Source organism: Sus scrofa, chromosome 2 (assembly GCF_000003025.6).
Source record: "Sus scrofa isolate TJ Tabasco breed Duroc chromosome 2, Sscrofa11.1, whole genome shotgun sequence".
Lineage (NCBI taxonomy): Eukaryota > Metazoa > Chordata > Mammalia > Artiodactyla > Suidae > Sus > Sus scrofa.
In genome coordinates this window covers 148516013-148534224 of record NC_010444.4, presented here as the reverse complement: position 1 = coordinate 148534224, position 18212 = coordinate 148516013, and the positions used below count along the sequence as shown (strand labels likewise).

At 42.7% G+C, this 18212-nt stretch overlaps 1 protein-coding gene across 1 annotated transcript in view; it reads right to left on the bottom strand.

Moving 5' to 3' along the window:
* Nucleotides 1-14417, bottom strand: part of STK32A (serine/threonine kinase 32A) — a 143784-nt gene extending 129367 nt beyond the window's left edge. Inside the window, 2 exon segments of the mRNA XM_021084962.1 lie at nt 10361-10508; nt 14260-14417. Of these exon segments, the coding sequence (XP_020940621.1) occupies nt 10361-10412 (52 nt within the window). The 5' untranslated portion in view covers nt 10413-10508; nt 14260-14417.

Sequence of the window (18212 nt, the reverse complement as noted above, 5' to 3'; positions counted from 1 at the left end):
TTCCATTGACTCAAACTGATAAACCAAAAGACAGTTGGTAAAGACTGACTTTGTTAGACATCTCTCAGGCTTCTTGCCGTCCCTCAGTCAAGGCTAGAGGGTTATGAACAGGTAGCAGAAGAGCCCCAGCATATGTAGATAGTGTCTGCAGGATGCTTTAGAACAAGGAGTATGATACGGTGCTCAGGCCACATCCAACCCACCCTCTCTTTTTATATGGCTTCCAAGCTAGGAAGGGCTTTTATGTTTTTAAATGCATGGAAAATAAAAATATTTTGTGACAAGTGCCAATGATGCGAAATTAAAGTTTCAGTGTCCACAAATAAAATGTTATTGGAATAGAGCCATGTTCGTTAGTTTCCTCATTATCTGCCTTCACGCTACAAAGGCAGAGTGGATGCACCGTGACAGAGATGTGTCTGAACAGCAGAGCATAAAATATTTACTCTCTGGCCCATCACAGAAAAAGTATGCCAACCCCTACTTTCAGTTGTTCTCAGAAATAGCAAAACAAAACAAAAAACAAAAAACCCAAAAACCACAGTTTACTCCAGTATAAAAAAAGGTTAATATTACATATCATAGTGTAAATATGCTTCCAAGAAGAAAGAAGAGAGCCTCTGCCAGTCGAATGAATTCAAAGTCTATAATCATAAATTTTTCCGTACTTTGAACCATATAAAGTTGTCTCAAGGTCCCATTTTAGGGGGAAGACGATGCCCTCAGTGGCATTGTGTGCGCATTCCCAAATGAAATGGTCACACAGCAATGCATGGTTGGGATCCCAGTATAATTCATAGACCTGAGTTGGTTAAATGGTGGGTAATGCCGGTTGTTGTAATTAAGTCTACACTTGTGAGGCCATTTGGCAGAAGTCAGACTCTCTGAAGGCCTTCTCTCCCACACTCATTGATATAATTGCCAAACACCAAAACCAGCTCACAGATTGCATTTTTCAACCTAGGTAGGTTCAAGATGAAAATGGAAAAATACCTATGGCTTTGGATAGCATAAAATGTTAGCATAGCATGAGTGTTACTTAATTATCGGCAACTACTTTGCCATAATCTGTTCACGAGACACTCTTTGCACCAAAATATTCTCCACTTAAAAAAAAGAAGAAGAAATGAATTATCTTCAAATCTAATCCTCACTTGGACTAGAAGCATCCAACATCCCACCATTCGGCAGGGCTACCTCATGTTTTACTCACTAACCTGCGTAAACATAAGCTGTGTGGCCTGAAGAACTCGTGCTTAGGAGGCCTCAGGCAGGAACATAATCACCCTTCAGCTCTATCGATTCTGCGTGGGTCATAACCTGTAGCTAGGAACAAGGAGGGGGGATAAATGGGAAGAAATGTTTCCAATAGAAAAGAGTGGATGTGAGCATGACCTTTTGTTACGTGAGCTGAAGTTTGGCACTTGCCATCACCCTTCCTGCAGCTGCTGATGGGCAGCACCCAGAGTGGAGCTCAGGGTGAGATACCACCCACCCCACCCCCAGTGAGGCATCTGTGCCCTGGGAAAACTGGAAGAACAGGTCTGCAGGTAGTTAGATATTTTTAGGAGAAGACTTTGGGAGCCCAATTCTTATATCTCCTCATACCTGGAAAAACACTAAAATCTGTCAATGACGACTGAGGTCTGTGACGGGCAGTGACCTTCACGAGACCAGCAGAGCTGTCTGAGATACCGCCTCCTGGGCTGCGGTTAGGGGACAAAACAAAAGATGTCTGGACACGCGTGAGCACAACCACTCCCAAGAGTGGGCCGGGGAGCCCCGAGGGAACTCGGGAAAGCCCAGACCTTTCGTCTTCACACAGAAACTGGTTTTCTGTGAATCTTCTTCTGTAAATCTGGTTGTCTGTAAACCTTTTGGTCCTACCACCTCCCCTTGGTTGCAAAAACTCACAACCTAGCTTCTCCCCTTGTGAGCAGTTTCTCAGGGCTCCCTGAGATGCTCTCTCCTGGGCTTAAGTCCTAATTTCACCCCAAATAAAACTTAACCTCAACTCTCAGGTTGTGTTTTCTTCATCGACAGTTTCCCAACTTGAGACCCACAGGGTTTTATTTGCTACAAGGTATTAAAAGGTTTTCTTCAAAAATGATTTCATTTTCAAACAAGTTTGAAAAATATCAGAGTACTGAGATTTCAACATTGTAGAACATTTCAGAGCCTTTACTATGCTAATAAGCACTGTGAATCTCGAAAGGCAAATGAAACTTTTCGAAATTTGAGTAGGTTCTCCTAAATATGTATTCGTAACTCACTGCTCAGGAAACATGCAAGTCGGAAGTGCTAGCTTTGATGTCTGTTTTCTGGGCTGTCTGTTTTTCCCTCACCTCTCCCATCCCCTTGGGATGAGGGAAATAAGACCCTCACAAGTTAAAAGTGTGTGTGGCTATAAACTAGTCGATCTGAGATTATTTATGACAAATATCGTTAGACCATCCAAGGTAATGTTTAAGAAGCCAATTGTCACTGGGGAAAATTTCATTTTCTTTTCCCATTTTAGCATAAAACAGTAAATAATATAAGACAAGATTACTCCAGTTTGAGAGGGCAAAGTCTGAAATTCCTTTGCCTCCTCTATGGGGTACAAATACGCAGTGCACAGACATTAAAATAACAAAGAAGAGTGTCGTCAAAGTCCTTCATTGCTGGAATCAGTTCAGTAACCTCCCATTTCTTTTGGACTGCAAATCCGTGGCCAATTTTTTTGGCCCAACAGTTTGAAGGACCCAGTGCCTCTGTCACCAAAGAAGATGTAGGAAAACTGGAAGCAATCACTTATCCTCGGAGACAAGGGCTGCCAAGTGAAAGTAGAACATTGAGTTTTCAGCAAGTCCAGAGAATAATGCAATAATTGAGCTCTCTCTGCAAACTAAGGACATTGATGGAGGCTTTGTAGAGACTTTTTAACCTAAGGCCAACTTTTCTTAGCTATGGGACTGCAGAAGAAAGATGTCTCTTGATTTTACTAAACTCTGCCACTTCCTACATTCTTTGTATATGCTTGGAAACACATGTCCAGACCCTGAATTATAGCCAAGTCCATTTGCTCCTGTATTAAAGAATTTAATTTTCTAAATCGGCCTGAAAACCTCAAGGATTAGACTTTAAACATGTTGATTTTTTAAATAAAACAAGGCCAAACAAAACAAAACAAAACAAAACAAAACCCACTGCATTCAGAAATAAATCAGATATAATGAATAAGTTATGAACATTAAAAACAAATATCACCTACACTGCTTTCTTTCAGAAAACTTGCAATGTCTTTCTGCGTCATTATTTCTTAGAGTACCCACATGGTAGTTGGGTTTGAGGGGTGGTGGTAACTGTTACTGTTTCTGTCAATCAAATGAGATTACTTCAATTATCAGCTTTGGGTTTAAATCAGAAAAAAAAAATAAAGTTGATTGATTTTCAACTCAATGAGTTCTTGATTTTGCCTAAAAAAATACAGTCACCCCAGGGGAGAGAAAAAAAAAATAGACGAGATTATGTTTTTGTGAAGTCAATAATTTAGCTTCTTTTCAGAGGATTTATATAGGTTTTTACAAAATCCTTTTGCTCTCTGGCTATCCAGCTCTATTGACAGAATTGTGGTGAGTTATATTAACTATGGCATCTACACTGTTGCATTGTAATCAATTTTGTTTCTTTCCAAAGTTGAAGTACTTCAAAGAGTTCGTGTGCACAGACCCTGATGCTAGTAAATAACACTATAACTAGTATTAATTGCATGATAACTTTATATGATACACCTTTCTAAGTGTTTTACTTGTGTTATTACTATTTTTGTTATGGCTGTACCTGTGGCATATAGAAATTCCTGGGCCTGGGATTGAATTCAAACTACAGCTGTGGCAACACTGGATCCTTTGATCCACTGTGCCAGGCCAGAATCAGACAGATGCCTCTGCTGCCACCTGAGCCGCTGCAGTCAGACTCTTAACCCACTGTGCCACAGTGGGAACTCTCCCATTATTTCATTTTATCCTCACAAGGACCCGATTAACTTGCATTTTACATATGATGAAACTGAGGCTTATGCAGGTTTAACAACTAGTACCGTAGAGGTTTTTTTGTTTTGTTTTGTTTTTAAATCAGTTTACTAGAAATTATTTAGATTTGGGACTTTTCCCCATGGTATTTCACACCCCTTTCGAAGACTTTATAATGAGTCACATTGACTCCGGTGCTTGATGATGGTTGATCAGGCTACATCCTCTTTGATTTGTCTCATAGAAGTACGGAGATTGCTAGTCTGGGGCGGAGCTGAGATTTGAACCTGTCACTACCAGAGCCCAGGCCCATTACATCAGATGGCCTCCCACCGCGAAAACACAAACCATGAGTAAGTGGAAGACAGTGTGATGGGTGGTTCCTCAAAAGAAATTATTTTCATGTGATCCAGCAATTCTCCCTCTGAGGACATACCCAAAGCATTTGAAAACAGGGACTTGAACAGATATGTGTACCAGCAGCAGTCAAAAGGTAGAAACTACCAAATGTTCATTAGGCTGGCTAAAAGAACAAACAAAATGTGGTATCTGCATGTAGCAGAATATTACTCAGCCTCAGAAAGGACCGAAATTCTGATACAGGTAAGTGAAATAAGCCAGACGCAAAAGGACAAATATTTCACGGTTCCACTTACATAAGGTACACGGCATAGTCAAACTCATAGAGACATCAAGTAGAATGGTGTTTGCCAGGAGCTGGGGGAAGAGGGAATGGCGAGTCATTGTTTAATGGGTACAAAATTTCAGCTTAGGCAGGTGAAAAAGTTCTAGAAATGGGCGGTGGTGATGGTTGCTTCCGAATGTGAATATACTCAATACCACTGAACTGGATGCTGAAAAATGGTTAAAATGGTGTCTTTTATTATGTATATTATACCACAATTTAAAAAAAAAGTAATTAAGACTTAGGTTTATATTAAAATATAAGGGCTGGAGCCACAAAAGTAATTTGAGATCGACTGTGTAAGAAACGACTTAACAATAATTAAATAAGCCAGATTTATTCCCTTCAGTAGCGCTGTACATTTTATGCTTTATTTTCACTAAATAAAGATCAACATAAATAACTAATAAAATGATTCTCTCAGGATCAGCATCAGATGGAACAACATGAAATTCAAAGTGTCAGGATGAATTCTAGCAAGAACAGCTTATCTCAAGGGACATCCAGTAACATCTTACTCTTTAATTACCTTCACAGTGAACCCAAACAGTTTTTCTATGAGAAAGAAATCTTGAACTACTACTTGGGGAAATGGATACAAGTTTTCCTCTCACATATATATACTGGGAATAGTAAACGTTTTGAAGGAAACATTAGACACTGTTTCATCACATCTTGGGATTCTTTTCCAGCAGTATTTTAAAAATAATTAGGTCATTTAAATGCCCTAGATTCTGGCCTCATCTGATTATTCATATAAAAATATAGAGATCAGAAAGGACATAGGCATTAATGTTCTTTGATTAGCCAGTGTTGTTTTTCCTATTTGTCAAGGGGTTTTCCCCTCTTTTTAATTTTTATTGGGGTATAGTTGACTTAAAATGTTGTGTTAGTTTCAGGCACACAGCAAAATGAATCCGTTATCCATATACATATATCCACTTCTTTTCAGATTCTTTTCCCATATAGGTTATTACACAGTATTGAGTAGATTTCCCTGTGCTGTACAGTGGGTCCTTGTAACTTCTCTGTTTTAAACATAGTAGTGTGTATATGCTAATCCCAAACTCCTAATTTCTGATTCCCCTCAACATTTCCCCTGTGGCAACCATCAGCTTGGTTTCAAAATCTTTGACTCGATTTCTGTTTTGTGAAGAAGTTCTTTTGTATCATTTTATTAGATTCCACATATTAGTGATCTCATATGATATTTTTCTTTCTCTGACTGACTTAGTATGATAATTTCTAGGGCCATCCATGTTGCTGCAAATGGCATTATTTCATTTTTTATGGCTGAGTAATTTTCCATTGAATATATTACTATATCTTCTTTATACAGTCCTCTGTCATGGATGTTTAGGTTGTTTCCTGGTCTCGGCTATTGTAAATAGTGCTGCAATAAATACCGGGTTGCATGTATCTTTTCAAATTATGGTTTTCTCTGGATAATATACCTAGGAGTGGGATTGCGGGATCGTAAGGTAGTTCTATATTTAGTTTTTTAAGGAAACTCCATACTGTTTTCCAGCTTACATTCCCACCAGCAGTGTAAGAGGGTTCTCTTTTCTCCACACCCTTCACAGAATTTATTGTTTGTAGACTTTCTGATGATGGCCATTCTGACTGGTATGAGGTGATACCTCACTGTAATTTTTATTTGCGTTTCTCTCATAATTAGTGATGTTGAGCATCTTTTCATGTACTTTTTGGCCATCTGCCTTCTTTGGGGAAATGTCTATTTAGATCTTCTGCCAACTTTTTATTGGGTTGTTTGGTTTCTTTTTTAATATAAAGCTGTATGAGATGTGCATATATTTTGGAGATTAACCCCCTGTCAGTTGTTTCGTTTGCAAAAATTTTCTCCCATTCTGTGGGTTGTCTTTTTGTTCTTTTTTATGGTTTCCTTTGCTGTGCAAAAGTTTGTGAGTTTAATTAGGTCCCATTTGTTGATTTTTGTTTTTATTTTTATTACTCTAGGAAGGGGATCAAAAAACGTACTGCTGCAATTTATGTCAAAAATGTTCTTCCTATGTTTTCCTCTAAGAGTTTTAGTATTTATTCTTATATTTAGATCTTTAATTCATTTTGAGTTTATTTTGTGCATAGTGTAAGAGAATGTTATAATTAATTTTATTCCTTTATATGTAGCTGTCCAGTTTTCCCAGCATCACTTACTGAAGAGACTATCTTTTCTCCATTGTATTTTTTTTTTTTTTGCTTCCTTTGTCATGGATTAATTGATGATAGGTGCGTGTGTATTTATTTCTGGGCTTTCTATCTTATTAGTGCTTTTGGCTGCAGTGAAGTATCTGCTCTTGGTCAAAAGTCTCACAGCAGTTAAATAAAATTTTACCTCGTGCTCAAACCAGAGCTGTGAAAGGACCCAAATCAACTTTAGAAGATTTGCTGATTTAAAAGAAGCTAAATAACCAGAATGTCATAACTTTCCTCCTCAAAACTCAACAATCTTGAAAACAAATAAGTCAATGAGACAATTAAATATGATCCTTTTTTTCCGTAATACACAAACTCACACTCATCAGAACATGAAGCTATGGGCAACTGTGTGTTCCCAACATTGTCAGCATTTGGATATTTTCCTGTGCTTGGACTATTCCTCTCATGTTATGATGTGAGTGGCTTGCTCACATCTCTCAGTTTCCCCTCAGATGCCACCTCCTCAGAAAGGTGACCCGCAAGCACAGCCTCTCTGAAGTGTTCTCGCCACATCACCTGTCACTCTCCATGTGGTCACTCAGAGTCACTTCCTTGGTGGCGCTTGGACACTCTTTGAAGTTACCTGGTTTATGTATTATTAACTAGCTTATTGTTTGCCTTCCACGGTTAGAACGTGTGGCCCCCAAGGGCAGGGGAAGGTCACCTTGTTCCTTCTCCGTACCTCAGGGTCTGGCAGAGGGACAGCCTCATAGAAGGTGGCCTTTCTACTTGCATCCTGCAACTGGGTGAGACTCAGAGCCTTGCCCCAGGATGCTGGGACACACTGCTCTGATCAGCTCTTCTCATCATGGGTCTTGTGGTAGGCTTACCTCGTTGGACTGGTGGCTGGACAACAAAAAGGGGCAACCTAGAAAGTGTTGAGACGGACCTACTCTTTCCTTAAACCTAACCTACCCCAACCTAGTTTTTCTAGAGTCCCTTGAAGGCACTTATAAGTGGTGCCTTATTTCCCATTTGCCGCAGTCCCTTGGAGCTCTTGCTTTCTTGAGCACCCCATGGGAACTGTGGAGCTGAAGAGCATTTAGATATCTCTGTGTTTTCTCATTATCATGCTATTCCTAATACCTCAAAATGACACACATCCCTGCCAAGGGACTGTGGCCTTGCTTTCCTACTCTCTTCTCTGAGGATCAGCCTCACGAACAACCTTAGTTCTGAATCTGCTGGGAGCAAAATGAACCAGACAAAGGAAATGCAAGCCTTACTGACTCCCCATTTTAGAGATGAAAAAGTCCATTAACCTCACTGGCCTATAGACCCTTGACTTTGCAACTTAAGAAAGTAAGATAAGGCACCAGATATGAGTAGGAAAACATTTTCTTAAGACCATTTTCAAGCTATGTAATGTCAGCGTTCCTGTGCAATATTTTGTATAGGTAGTGATGATAAACTCTAAATTGATAGAGAATTGCTGACAAGAAGACTTCTTAGACATTTGTTTTTTTCAAAGGATCCAACCAAAGACTCAAAAACCAAGATCATAGCAGACTTATGTTTGTCCTCTACTCATGGCAAAATAGCTAATTCTCCCCCCCCCTTTTTTTTTAATAACAAAACAGAACTCTTTATTTTTCAAAGGTTCATGGCCACTCAAGATTACTGATTTCATTTCCCAGTCTCCCTTATAACTTGGTATGTGCACGGAGGGAAAGTGACAAGCAACAGGCAGATCAGATCCTTAAAAGGAGGGGCTCATAAAAAGAATGAAATCATGCCATTTGCAGCAACATGGATGCAACTAGAGATTATCATACTTATTGGAGCAAGTCAGATATGGAAGCACATATTCCATATGATATCACCTAATGTGGAATCTAAAATTGGCACAAATGAACCTCTCTACAAAACAGAAATGGACTCACAGACATAGAGAACAGACTTGTGGTTTCCAAGGCAGAGGGGAGAAGGAGTGGGTTAGACAGGGAGTTGGGGTTAGTAGATGCAAACTCTTCCATTTAGAATGGATGGGCAATGAGGTCCTACTGTGTAGCACAGGGAACTATATCCGGTCTCCTGGGATAAACCATGATGAAAAACGACATACTCAAAAAGAGAATGTGTATATGACTGAGTTACTTTCCTGTACAGCAGAAATTGGCACAACACTGTAAATCAACTATAATAATTTTTTTTTTTAAAAAAGGAGGGGCTCCTCAGTTTCCTCTCTTCCCTTCCCACTGGCTGGAATGTGGGTGTGATGTTGACCCACCCTGAGGCATGAGGGAGCCCTCCAAGGAAGGGAAGGGAAGGGAAGAAGTCAGCTTGTCAGAGTCAGAGTCAGAGTCCCCAGGCCTTTGGAGCCACATCTCACCTGGATTACTTATGCCTAGATGGTTACATGAGGAACAAAACCACGGCTGTCTTCTTTAAGCCACTTTCTGTTGCAGCAAACGCTCCTTGATGATTCAGATGCTGCTTTATAATTTACGCAAAGCGCCTTGAGGATCTCAAAATGATACACTTTTGGAGTTGAAAAGGCCCTTCGAGGTTCCCACCCCCTCTCTCACTTGGTTGATGAGGAAATTGATTTAAGGGAGGGTAAGTAAACTTCTTGAGCCTCACTGGTGGCGGGTGGCGGGACCGATGCTCAGATCTCCTGAATTCCAGTTCACTGCTCTTTTCCTTTATGGTCCAGTTAGCAGACCTCCCTGGAAATGGCTCTGAGGACTGCCTCTGGGCCTGGACAACTTACTAGCTGGGCTGCAGGGCCACCTGTTCCTCAGGCCACCTATAAGCAGCACCCGCCTACAAGGCTGCTCACCCTTCCACTCTAGGAAGAGTGACACACGGAGGCCCATGGCCATTTCCGGCAGCCTCGCTCTGGGATGACAGGAGGACCAGGGGAACCAGCGCCTGTACTTCTTTTCTTGCTGAGCCTGGTCTTGAAAATTTCCCTTTCTCCAATAAAACTGACCCTTCTTCCTACGACCTAGCCTTGAGGAATTTGTCCAGGACCCTGAAGCATGCCAGTTAGAAGCTCAGAAGGCACCAGCTGGCATGACTTCACTTTATAATATTATGAGAATCAATTACTGTTTGGTAATACAAGATGTTTGGTAAGACAAGACATTTTGATACTATAATGTAATAATATAAGAAATTTTCTGTAACAACCAGCAGTAGGGGCAACTTCACCTGTCCAGGGAACAGCACAGAGAACAAACAGATCATTTAATTTCAAGGTCTTCTGTCCACCAGCTGCCCAACCACAGCTCCCTTTGGACAAAGGGCATAGGTAGAGCAGTGATGAACATGAAATGGAAAGTAAAATCCAGCTTTTTGTAAAGTACAGGGTCCTCAGGCTTTCCCTTGCAGTTCTCCTTTTTAAAACATTTGTTTCATGGCAATTTCCTTATGAAACTAGAATCTTGCATTTGAATTCTGAAAATTCTATATTTATATGCGATTATCACGCGTTTCTTACCGTCATCATTCTCATCAAACACGGGTGGTTTGCTTGAAGTGTTGGCTCCCATGGTCGAGTCTGCCCAGACCTGGGTCCTCTGGTTACATCATCCCAGCAGAAACATTTGTCTTTACTCAAAACAGCTCTGGAAACCTTAGCCAGATACCTAGGAGAGAAAAAGAAATGGAATCCTTATGATATGGTGTACGCTAGGCACCCTGATGACAGGCTATGGCCGAAAATTGACCTCATCTGTATTCCTGCAGTGGGATTTTTCATTCTTGCAAATGATAATTTCAGAAATAACAGAGAACATCATGCATCTGGGACAACCCACTGCATGTCCTCCTCAGAAGTGGACCCGGAACTGTTTGACTTTGCTGTACACCTGAAACTAATGCAACACTGTAAGTCAACTATACTCCAAACAAACAAACAAACAAACAAACAAAAAGTGGACCTGGACTTGTAAGGAGGAAAGGAAACTATTTTACCAAAGATAAGGCAAGTTTAAGACAGCAATGCTTTAACAGCTGTAAAATAAAAGTAATATTTTACGGTGACTCCATATTTTTGAGAAAATATGTTAACTTTCAACTTTTTTTTTTTTTGGATGTGGGATCAACAACTTAATTTTTTAGTCATAAAAAGACCTCTTTTCTCCTACTCTGGAAGGTCCCACAATGTAAGAGGAATACGCTCTGGGTTTGGGCTTTACCACAGCAGCAAGCTGCTGAATTTCATGGAACACACTGCTTTTTTTTTTCCTTTCTCTGAACTTGAAGGTCATAATAGTCCTTACCTCAGAGGCAAACTAACTGTGATTTCATGAGATAATACATAAAGTGTTTTCATAGCATAAGTGCTCGGTAATTGATGGCCACTAGGAAGCTTGAATTGAATGGCATAGGCGAGAGCTAACAAATCCTAAAAATTTTATGTTTATAGTTTCATTCATTTTTAAACAGAAAGAATGTTACTTCCGTGGAAACTGTAAGGAGGGTCAGCAACCAGAGTTCCAGTTCTAAAGTGGACACTGATAATGGCTTTGGGCCTCTCATCCCTTCAATGGGAGAAACAGCAGTGCCTTCCGCAGGGTTCACAAGCTCGTACAACAGCCAGATGGAAAGACAAATGAGTGAGCTGGACCAGGTGGAAGGCATCACTGCCTGGTGGGGATACTGGGGACCTGGTGAGCCCAGGCTCTGCCTAAAAGACATCATTGTTCTCAGATCTAAGAGATCGTTGATGAATGGAAACCTGGGCCCAGGGACCACATCTGCACGTCTACCTCCAAATGGGAGAAGATCCAGATTTTATACAAAACAGTATTTAAAAATTCATTTCAGCTCTATGGCTTGAGCAAATATCATGCGTGGGACAAATACAGCTCATGGCATACAGTTAATGAGGCAATCTGTTGTGAGACAACTAGCACAACGCCTGGCACATATTTGCAAATAATACTAGCTACTACTGTTTTTCATAGAGGCAGTATCTCCTTATCATGTGTTGTTTAATTTGATACCTGTGGATTTTCTCTCGGGCTTTCTGCATATGAATTACAGACTAGAGTCAGAGTTGAAAGAAGTGTCCCAGGCAAACATGGGCTAAGGGTGAGTTATAGAAAAGGAATCTGAGGAGCCCCTGAGCAAATCTAGAAGAAAAGCTCCTTTTCCTATTAGGGAAAGTGTTAAGTAAAGCCTTCATTTGGAAGGCAGACTCATTAAGGAAATGCTACTTTTCATACTGAAAGCCAACTACTGGCAAAGTGCCTTCTGGACTTTAAAAAGAATCATTAAATGGAGAGCCACAGCGAGTCAGCAATTAGGAAGCAAGCGATTAAACGGTCTTGGGGGATGGGGGGAGGGGGAGTCGCAGGTGGTAACAGGTGGCTGGAGGGAGCTGGGGGAGTGGCTGAGATCAGGATGAGAGAAAGAACTCAACTGCATCTCCAGGCTAAAAACAAAGGGCTTTTAATGCCAGCCGGCGGAGAAGGGGATGAGGAAGAAGCAGATGCCCTTAGCAGTTCACTGTGGTCTGGGGAGAAGCAAACCAGGTGGCTTGTGCGCTTCCTTACTGCATTTAGAGTCCGGAATAAGGGGGAAACAGTGTAAGAGCTGAGCCACAGATGACTTTGGGAAGGCCTGGTCCTAAAGACAACACTGATTTTAAGGAGTTGCGATTGTTCCTACTAAGGACTAAGGCTACGTTCTCTCAAGTTCCCTGTGTAAAAGTGCAGTACCGCAGTATGAGTGGTTTTCATACCATGCCCCAATCCTGTCATTCTTACCTTCTTCTTCACACCTCAGGCTTTTCTCAAGTAGCCCACTTCCTGCAACACAAGATGTACCGAGCATTGACCTCACACACTGTCAGGTCAGGGAAAGAGGGATATTATCGCAGTTTGCCGCATCTCCCAGTTCTTATGTGCAGACAGTTTTGTTCACCAGAGATCCAGTGACTTTGTTTGTTTGTTTAGCAGAAAGAAAAAATAGAAACAGGGAACTGATTTTGGATGCTTGGGGAGGGGCAGGCGGCTTGAAGGATGGGGCAGTGGCTTCTCCACTGCACCTAACGACCCAATCCGTCTAGAATTGGCGCTTTCTTTTCTCTTCCTTTGTGGATAACGGGTAACTATAATTTGGTAACTTAGGTACAGAAAGACCTCAACCTTTCCTGGCAGAAGAATGGAGATGCATCTTTTCCACTCTGCTGAAGAGGGCCCAGAAGAGCCTCAGCACTCTGTTCTAACAGTCCCCACACCCTTTCTTGATGTCAGCTCTGCGGTGTTGATAAGCCTCATTCTGAGACGTAAGAGGGTGGCCACCACCCATGGAAATGAACATTCTACCCAGAAAATAGGAGAGCAACAGCAATGTGTCTTATAGGAACATAAGGAATTTCCAGATTCTACCTTGACCTGGCCTCTTATCAGAGTTTGAACTCTAGATGACACCTGACTTTTGGTCTATACTTTTGGGGGATGTCAATGCGAGAGCTTCTCCAAGCAGTTACAGCGCGCTAGATAAAGACGTATCTTCTTCAGGAAGAACCTGTGCTGTGATGCAAGCAAGTTGTAACTTCTGACAGAACTGTCTGTATTTGCTGCCACAGCATACGCATAGATACAACTTTGCATTAAAAAAAAAAAAAAACCCACAGAACTTCTTAAGCGGAGACAAATTTAAAAACATGAGGAAGAAGACATTCTGAAAAAGACCCAAGGTAACACCACTTGCAGTTAACTGCTGTTTATGTTTCATCAAATTTTGCTTCATCGGTTTTTATGTTAAAAGCTGTAGGAAGACAGTTTTCCCACCTCAATCCTCATGCCAAACCAATTCCCCTTTCATATTCTCCAGAACAGCCACAATCATGAATGTGGTATATACATTTTACAGTCCACTTTCTTAAACTTCACCTGATGATTACAATTCTGCCATTAGGCACATTAATCTCTCCAGCTCAGATTTCTGCTTTTTAAGTGGTGCATAGCAGTCCTCTGTGGGAATCCATGGCATTTTATTTGTGTAAAACTGTTCAAATCCTTCAGCTGGGGGAGGGGGGTGGGATTCTGATGGCGATGAAGCCAAGCATCAAAGGCGGCGAGCCTTGGCTTGTTTAGAAGCTGGATGAGGGAAACAAGCCGAAACACCTCCTGCACTCACCCCTGCCCAGCAAATATTTACTGCGGTCTGTCTGCATCTGGACCTGAGTCGGAAGCTGGGGGACGAAGTCGGATGGAAAATAGCTAAGAAGCCAGGAATGGTCCCGCGTCTCATCAGGTTGAGCTGGGTCAGCCTAAGCCCCTGCCTTTATCCTAGCCCTCTTGCCTTCGCACTTCCTAGCTTCCCAACAGTGCCCTTAGTGTGCAGGTTTACTTAAGAGAAAAAAAAAGCTGGACCATCACTCACCTAGGTCTTGGTTCTTCCTTCACGCCTTCCGAGAAGCGCAGACGGGCGCTTCCACCCCGGGAACAGGGCTAATAGAGCAACTCAGAGCAAAGAGCAGCGAGCAGGGAAAGGCACCTGCCAGCCTGGGTGGCCTGATGACCGCAAGCGCTGGGCTGGACTGGGCGGAGGCGGGCGGGCACCTGCCGCTGCCAAGGGCTCCGAGCGCCCCGCGAGCGAGCGCGCAGCTCCTCCGGGAGGGGCGGCGCCGGGGAGGGGAGCAGCCGGCCGGCGGGCGGTCCCAGGCTCCGCAGACTGGGCGGCGGGGCAGTCGCCTGGGCTCCGCGTCGGCAGGGTCCTTGACACCATCCGGGGCTGCGGGGATGCAGAGCGCCGCGGGCCGAGGCCAGTTCCCCTGAAGTGACCCCCTCTCCACCCCCTCCAAGATACCCGGCTGCACCGCTAAGGATGGTGGATATGGGGCTGGCCATAGGTGCCTGCAGATGTTAGATGGGGAAAGGCGCGACTTCCTTTCAGACTTCCCAGGGAAGCTGCGAAGATGCAGGAGAGGGTGTTAGGTGGAGGTCCGGACCTGAAGGATCCCATAAAGGTGATGGTTTCGCAGATTTCCTCATTTTATGGCAGCGGAAATTGAGGCGCAGAGAAGGAAGACACTTGCCCAGTGTAAACAGAAGCAATGGAGAGGACCTTTCCAAGACCCAAGTCTCCCGGCTCCCCCCTCCCATCTTTAACATCAGTTCTGCTGAGAGTTTTCTCCCATGGCAGCTCCCTGTACCCCCTCCCCATAACAATCAACGCGACTGAAATAGCTGTTTTATCGCAAACGCAAGAGTCATACGCACTGAAGGCATCCCAGAACTGGCCCAAAAGTTTCTTACCGAAATGGCAAGGGTGTGTGAGCGCCTGCACTTGTGAGACAGGGGGACTGGAGGATGTAGGAGTGGGGTGGGGACCGCGTCTCTCCAGCTCCAGCCTTTCCTTTGCAGCCTTTCTCTTCAGCTCAGTGTTGGCACTGCCAAACCTCCGCGTGAAATCTCCCTTTGTTTATAAACTTTGGCAGGTTTTAAAAATGTTAAAAAAACTGTTGGTCCAACAAAATGTTCCTGTAGCTGCAATGTCTTTTTCAGACTCCCACTTTTTTATTTCTCTAGATGTAAAGCTGCACAGAGCACAGGAACCACCCCGGCTCTGCTCGCCAGGTTTAGTCCCAGCTTGTGGAATGGTGTCTGATACATCTTAAATACCTGCTGAAATTGCTGAAGCCGTCAATACTCACCTTAGAGTCAAGAGCCCCCTAATTTACTAATTAAACAAATATTGCAGAGTAATTATCTGGTTTTTTAATGACCTGGCCGCTTTCCTCTTCTTTCTATTACTGGGTACATTCTACCCTAGTAATGTCAAAATTAGAATAACCTTGAACTTCAACTAACCCACTCTCTCCTTTAGCATTTGGAGTCCTGAGGAAGGGACTGGCCGAAAGCCCCACCAGAGTTGGTCGCAGTACCCTGTTGAAACTTGGTGGCCAGCTCCTTATGAAGACTTGTTTGAGAGAAGATTGGATTCAACATTTAAAGTAAAATTTGGGTCAAATTCCAAAGGGCAACCAAGTTCAGAGAAAAAAAGAGCATCGTTAAGGAATTCATTTTAGGGAGAGGATATTAATTTTTAGGCAAATAGGGACCTGGCTGAGGACACATTGTATTTATAGACCATCTCGTAGTTTACAAGACACTTTGCCATCATTCATGGCACGGGAGATGCATTACAAATGTACTGGACTTGTATTATTATCTCCCCTTCCCCCCTAGGAGATAATGATGCCATTTTATCACCGAGAAAACTGAAATTGCAAGAACGTGGGCTGAGTCTAGAACTGGAGTCTAGAACTGGAAACCTCTTTTTTGTCCTGGTTAGTGTCCTGGACTTTGAACAAGGCAGCCTTTCACCCCAAGGCCAGCGCCACCACTTATGATCTCCGAGATGTTGCCCAACTCGCTTAAAGGTCCTGAGCCTCAATTTTCTGATTTTAGTAAAAGCATAATGCCCATACCTGTCATCTATGATTGATGGAGGATTAAATGAGATAATATGCATAATAATGCACTTGGCACGATGCCAGGCAGCACGGAGTAGGCACTCAGAAACCGTACCCCGTAACCAGTCAGGCTGTTATTTAAGTTATCAAGCGACCAGAGTCTTCCCCAGGACTTCTATTTACAGGTATCTTCTATAAATCTTTCTCCTCTTGGTACAGGCACTTTACTTAAAATAAAACTACTCAGCAGTCTTCCTGTATTTAGCCATGTGAAGGCTCGACATACCGTGGGTTTTATAGAAAAAAATAGTGATTCTCATTTCTGTATCATATGTAGTCTATCAAATACAGACCTGTTTCAAAGATCTGATTGTGGGCCTTTTTTTTTTTTTTTTTTTTTTTGCTTTTTAGGGCCGCACCTGCGGCATGTGGAGATTCCCAGGCTAGGGGTCCAATCAGAGCTGTAGCTGCCAGCCTACACCACAGCCAAGCAATGCCAAATCTGAGCTGCATCTGTGACCTACACCATAGCTCACAGCAGTGCCAGAGCCCTAACCCAGTGAGCGAGGCCAGGGATTGAACCCATAACCTCATGGTTCCTAGTCGGATTTGATTCCGCTGCGCCACAACGGGAACTCCCTGATTGTGTTTTTAAGCTTGGATTTATTCAGTCGTCCATGCTCCCTTGTCGGTATTCCCACCTTAAACAGCTGTTTTAGAGACTGCCATCAAGCAGTTACTTGGGAGAAGACCCAGGCTAGATACTTAGGACAATCTCTGGAGCCCCCTAGTGGAGGGAGAGTGAAGTGACCAGTAAACCAGTGAGGAAGTTGATAGATATCCAGAATTTTAAAGCCTTTTTGCTGTTGCTGTTTTTGCTTTTAAAGTCATGGCTTACAGTACAAACATTAATACCACACTAATCCAACCATGCCATTCTTGGTTTGAGCTGTCCACTGGGTTCCAATGCATTTAGAATAAAGTGGTACTCTTTCTCCAGGAGACAAAATCTTATACCGGACGTCCATTCCCTGTCAATTGGTTCAACTTCATGTAGCACCAGCGTTCCCTTGCTCATTCCACTCCAGCCACCATGGCTTTCTGCATATCATGCTGAGCTTGTATCCACCTCAGGACATTTGAACAGCTTTTGTTTATCCATGGACGTGGTTTTGGACACCTCATTATTCAGCTATTGGTTCACATTTTTCTAGTTCAGAAAGAGCTTCTTCCCTTAATTCCTTACCTGAGGTTGTTTTTCTGCCATTTTCTCCATTCTCCATGACACACTCTCATTTCTTCCATGGTATCACATGTTATGAACTATAATTAATTTGCTTATGTAAGTTCTTTTCTCTGCTTTCCCCCATTGAATGCCGGCTCTACAGGGGATGGGACAATATTTGTCTTACCCACCATTATATAGCCAGTGCTAAACCGGGGTTGGGTAAACAGAAAGTACTCAATTAAATAAATAGTGCTTGTCTATTTCCAGCATCCTTTTCCTTTCTCAATCCAGGAAGAAAATACAAAAGGGCGTATGACACCTCAAAGCAGTAACTGTTCCCTAGATGTCACTGGGCCTTTATTGGACTATATTTAAAAGCTCCAATGTCAAGTAAAGCATGACCACCAGACGTGAGATTTTTGCAATTTGAGTAGAAGCATAACCATGCCCTGAGAGTGATAGGTGCTCAGTGGAAGTCCACAGAGACTATTGGCTCAACCGGTTACCACTGCCTGAAGGTGCCAGGAGCTTCAGTAATGTTTGGTCAGTGTCTTGAAGGGAGAGTGGAGGGTTCTTAGAGCAAATTATTCCCGATCTGAAGGCTGGAGGCATGTGCCAAAGCATAAGGTTTTGGGAGACATGTGAACTGTACAGGGTGGCTGGGGAATAAGGACTGTACAGGAGTGAGAG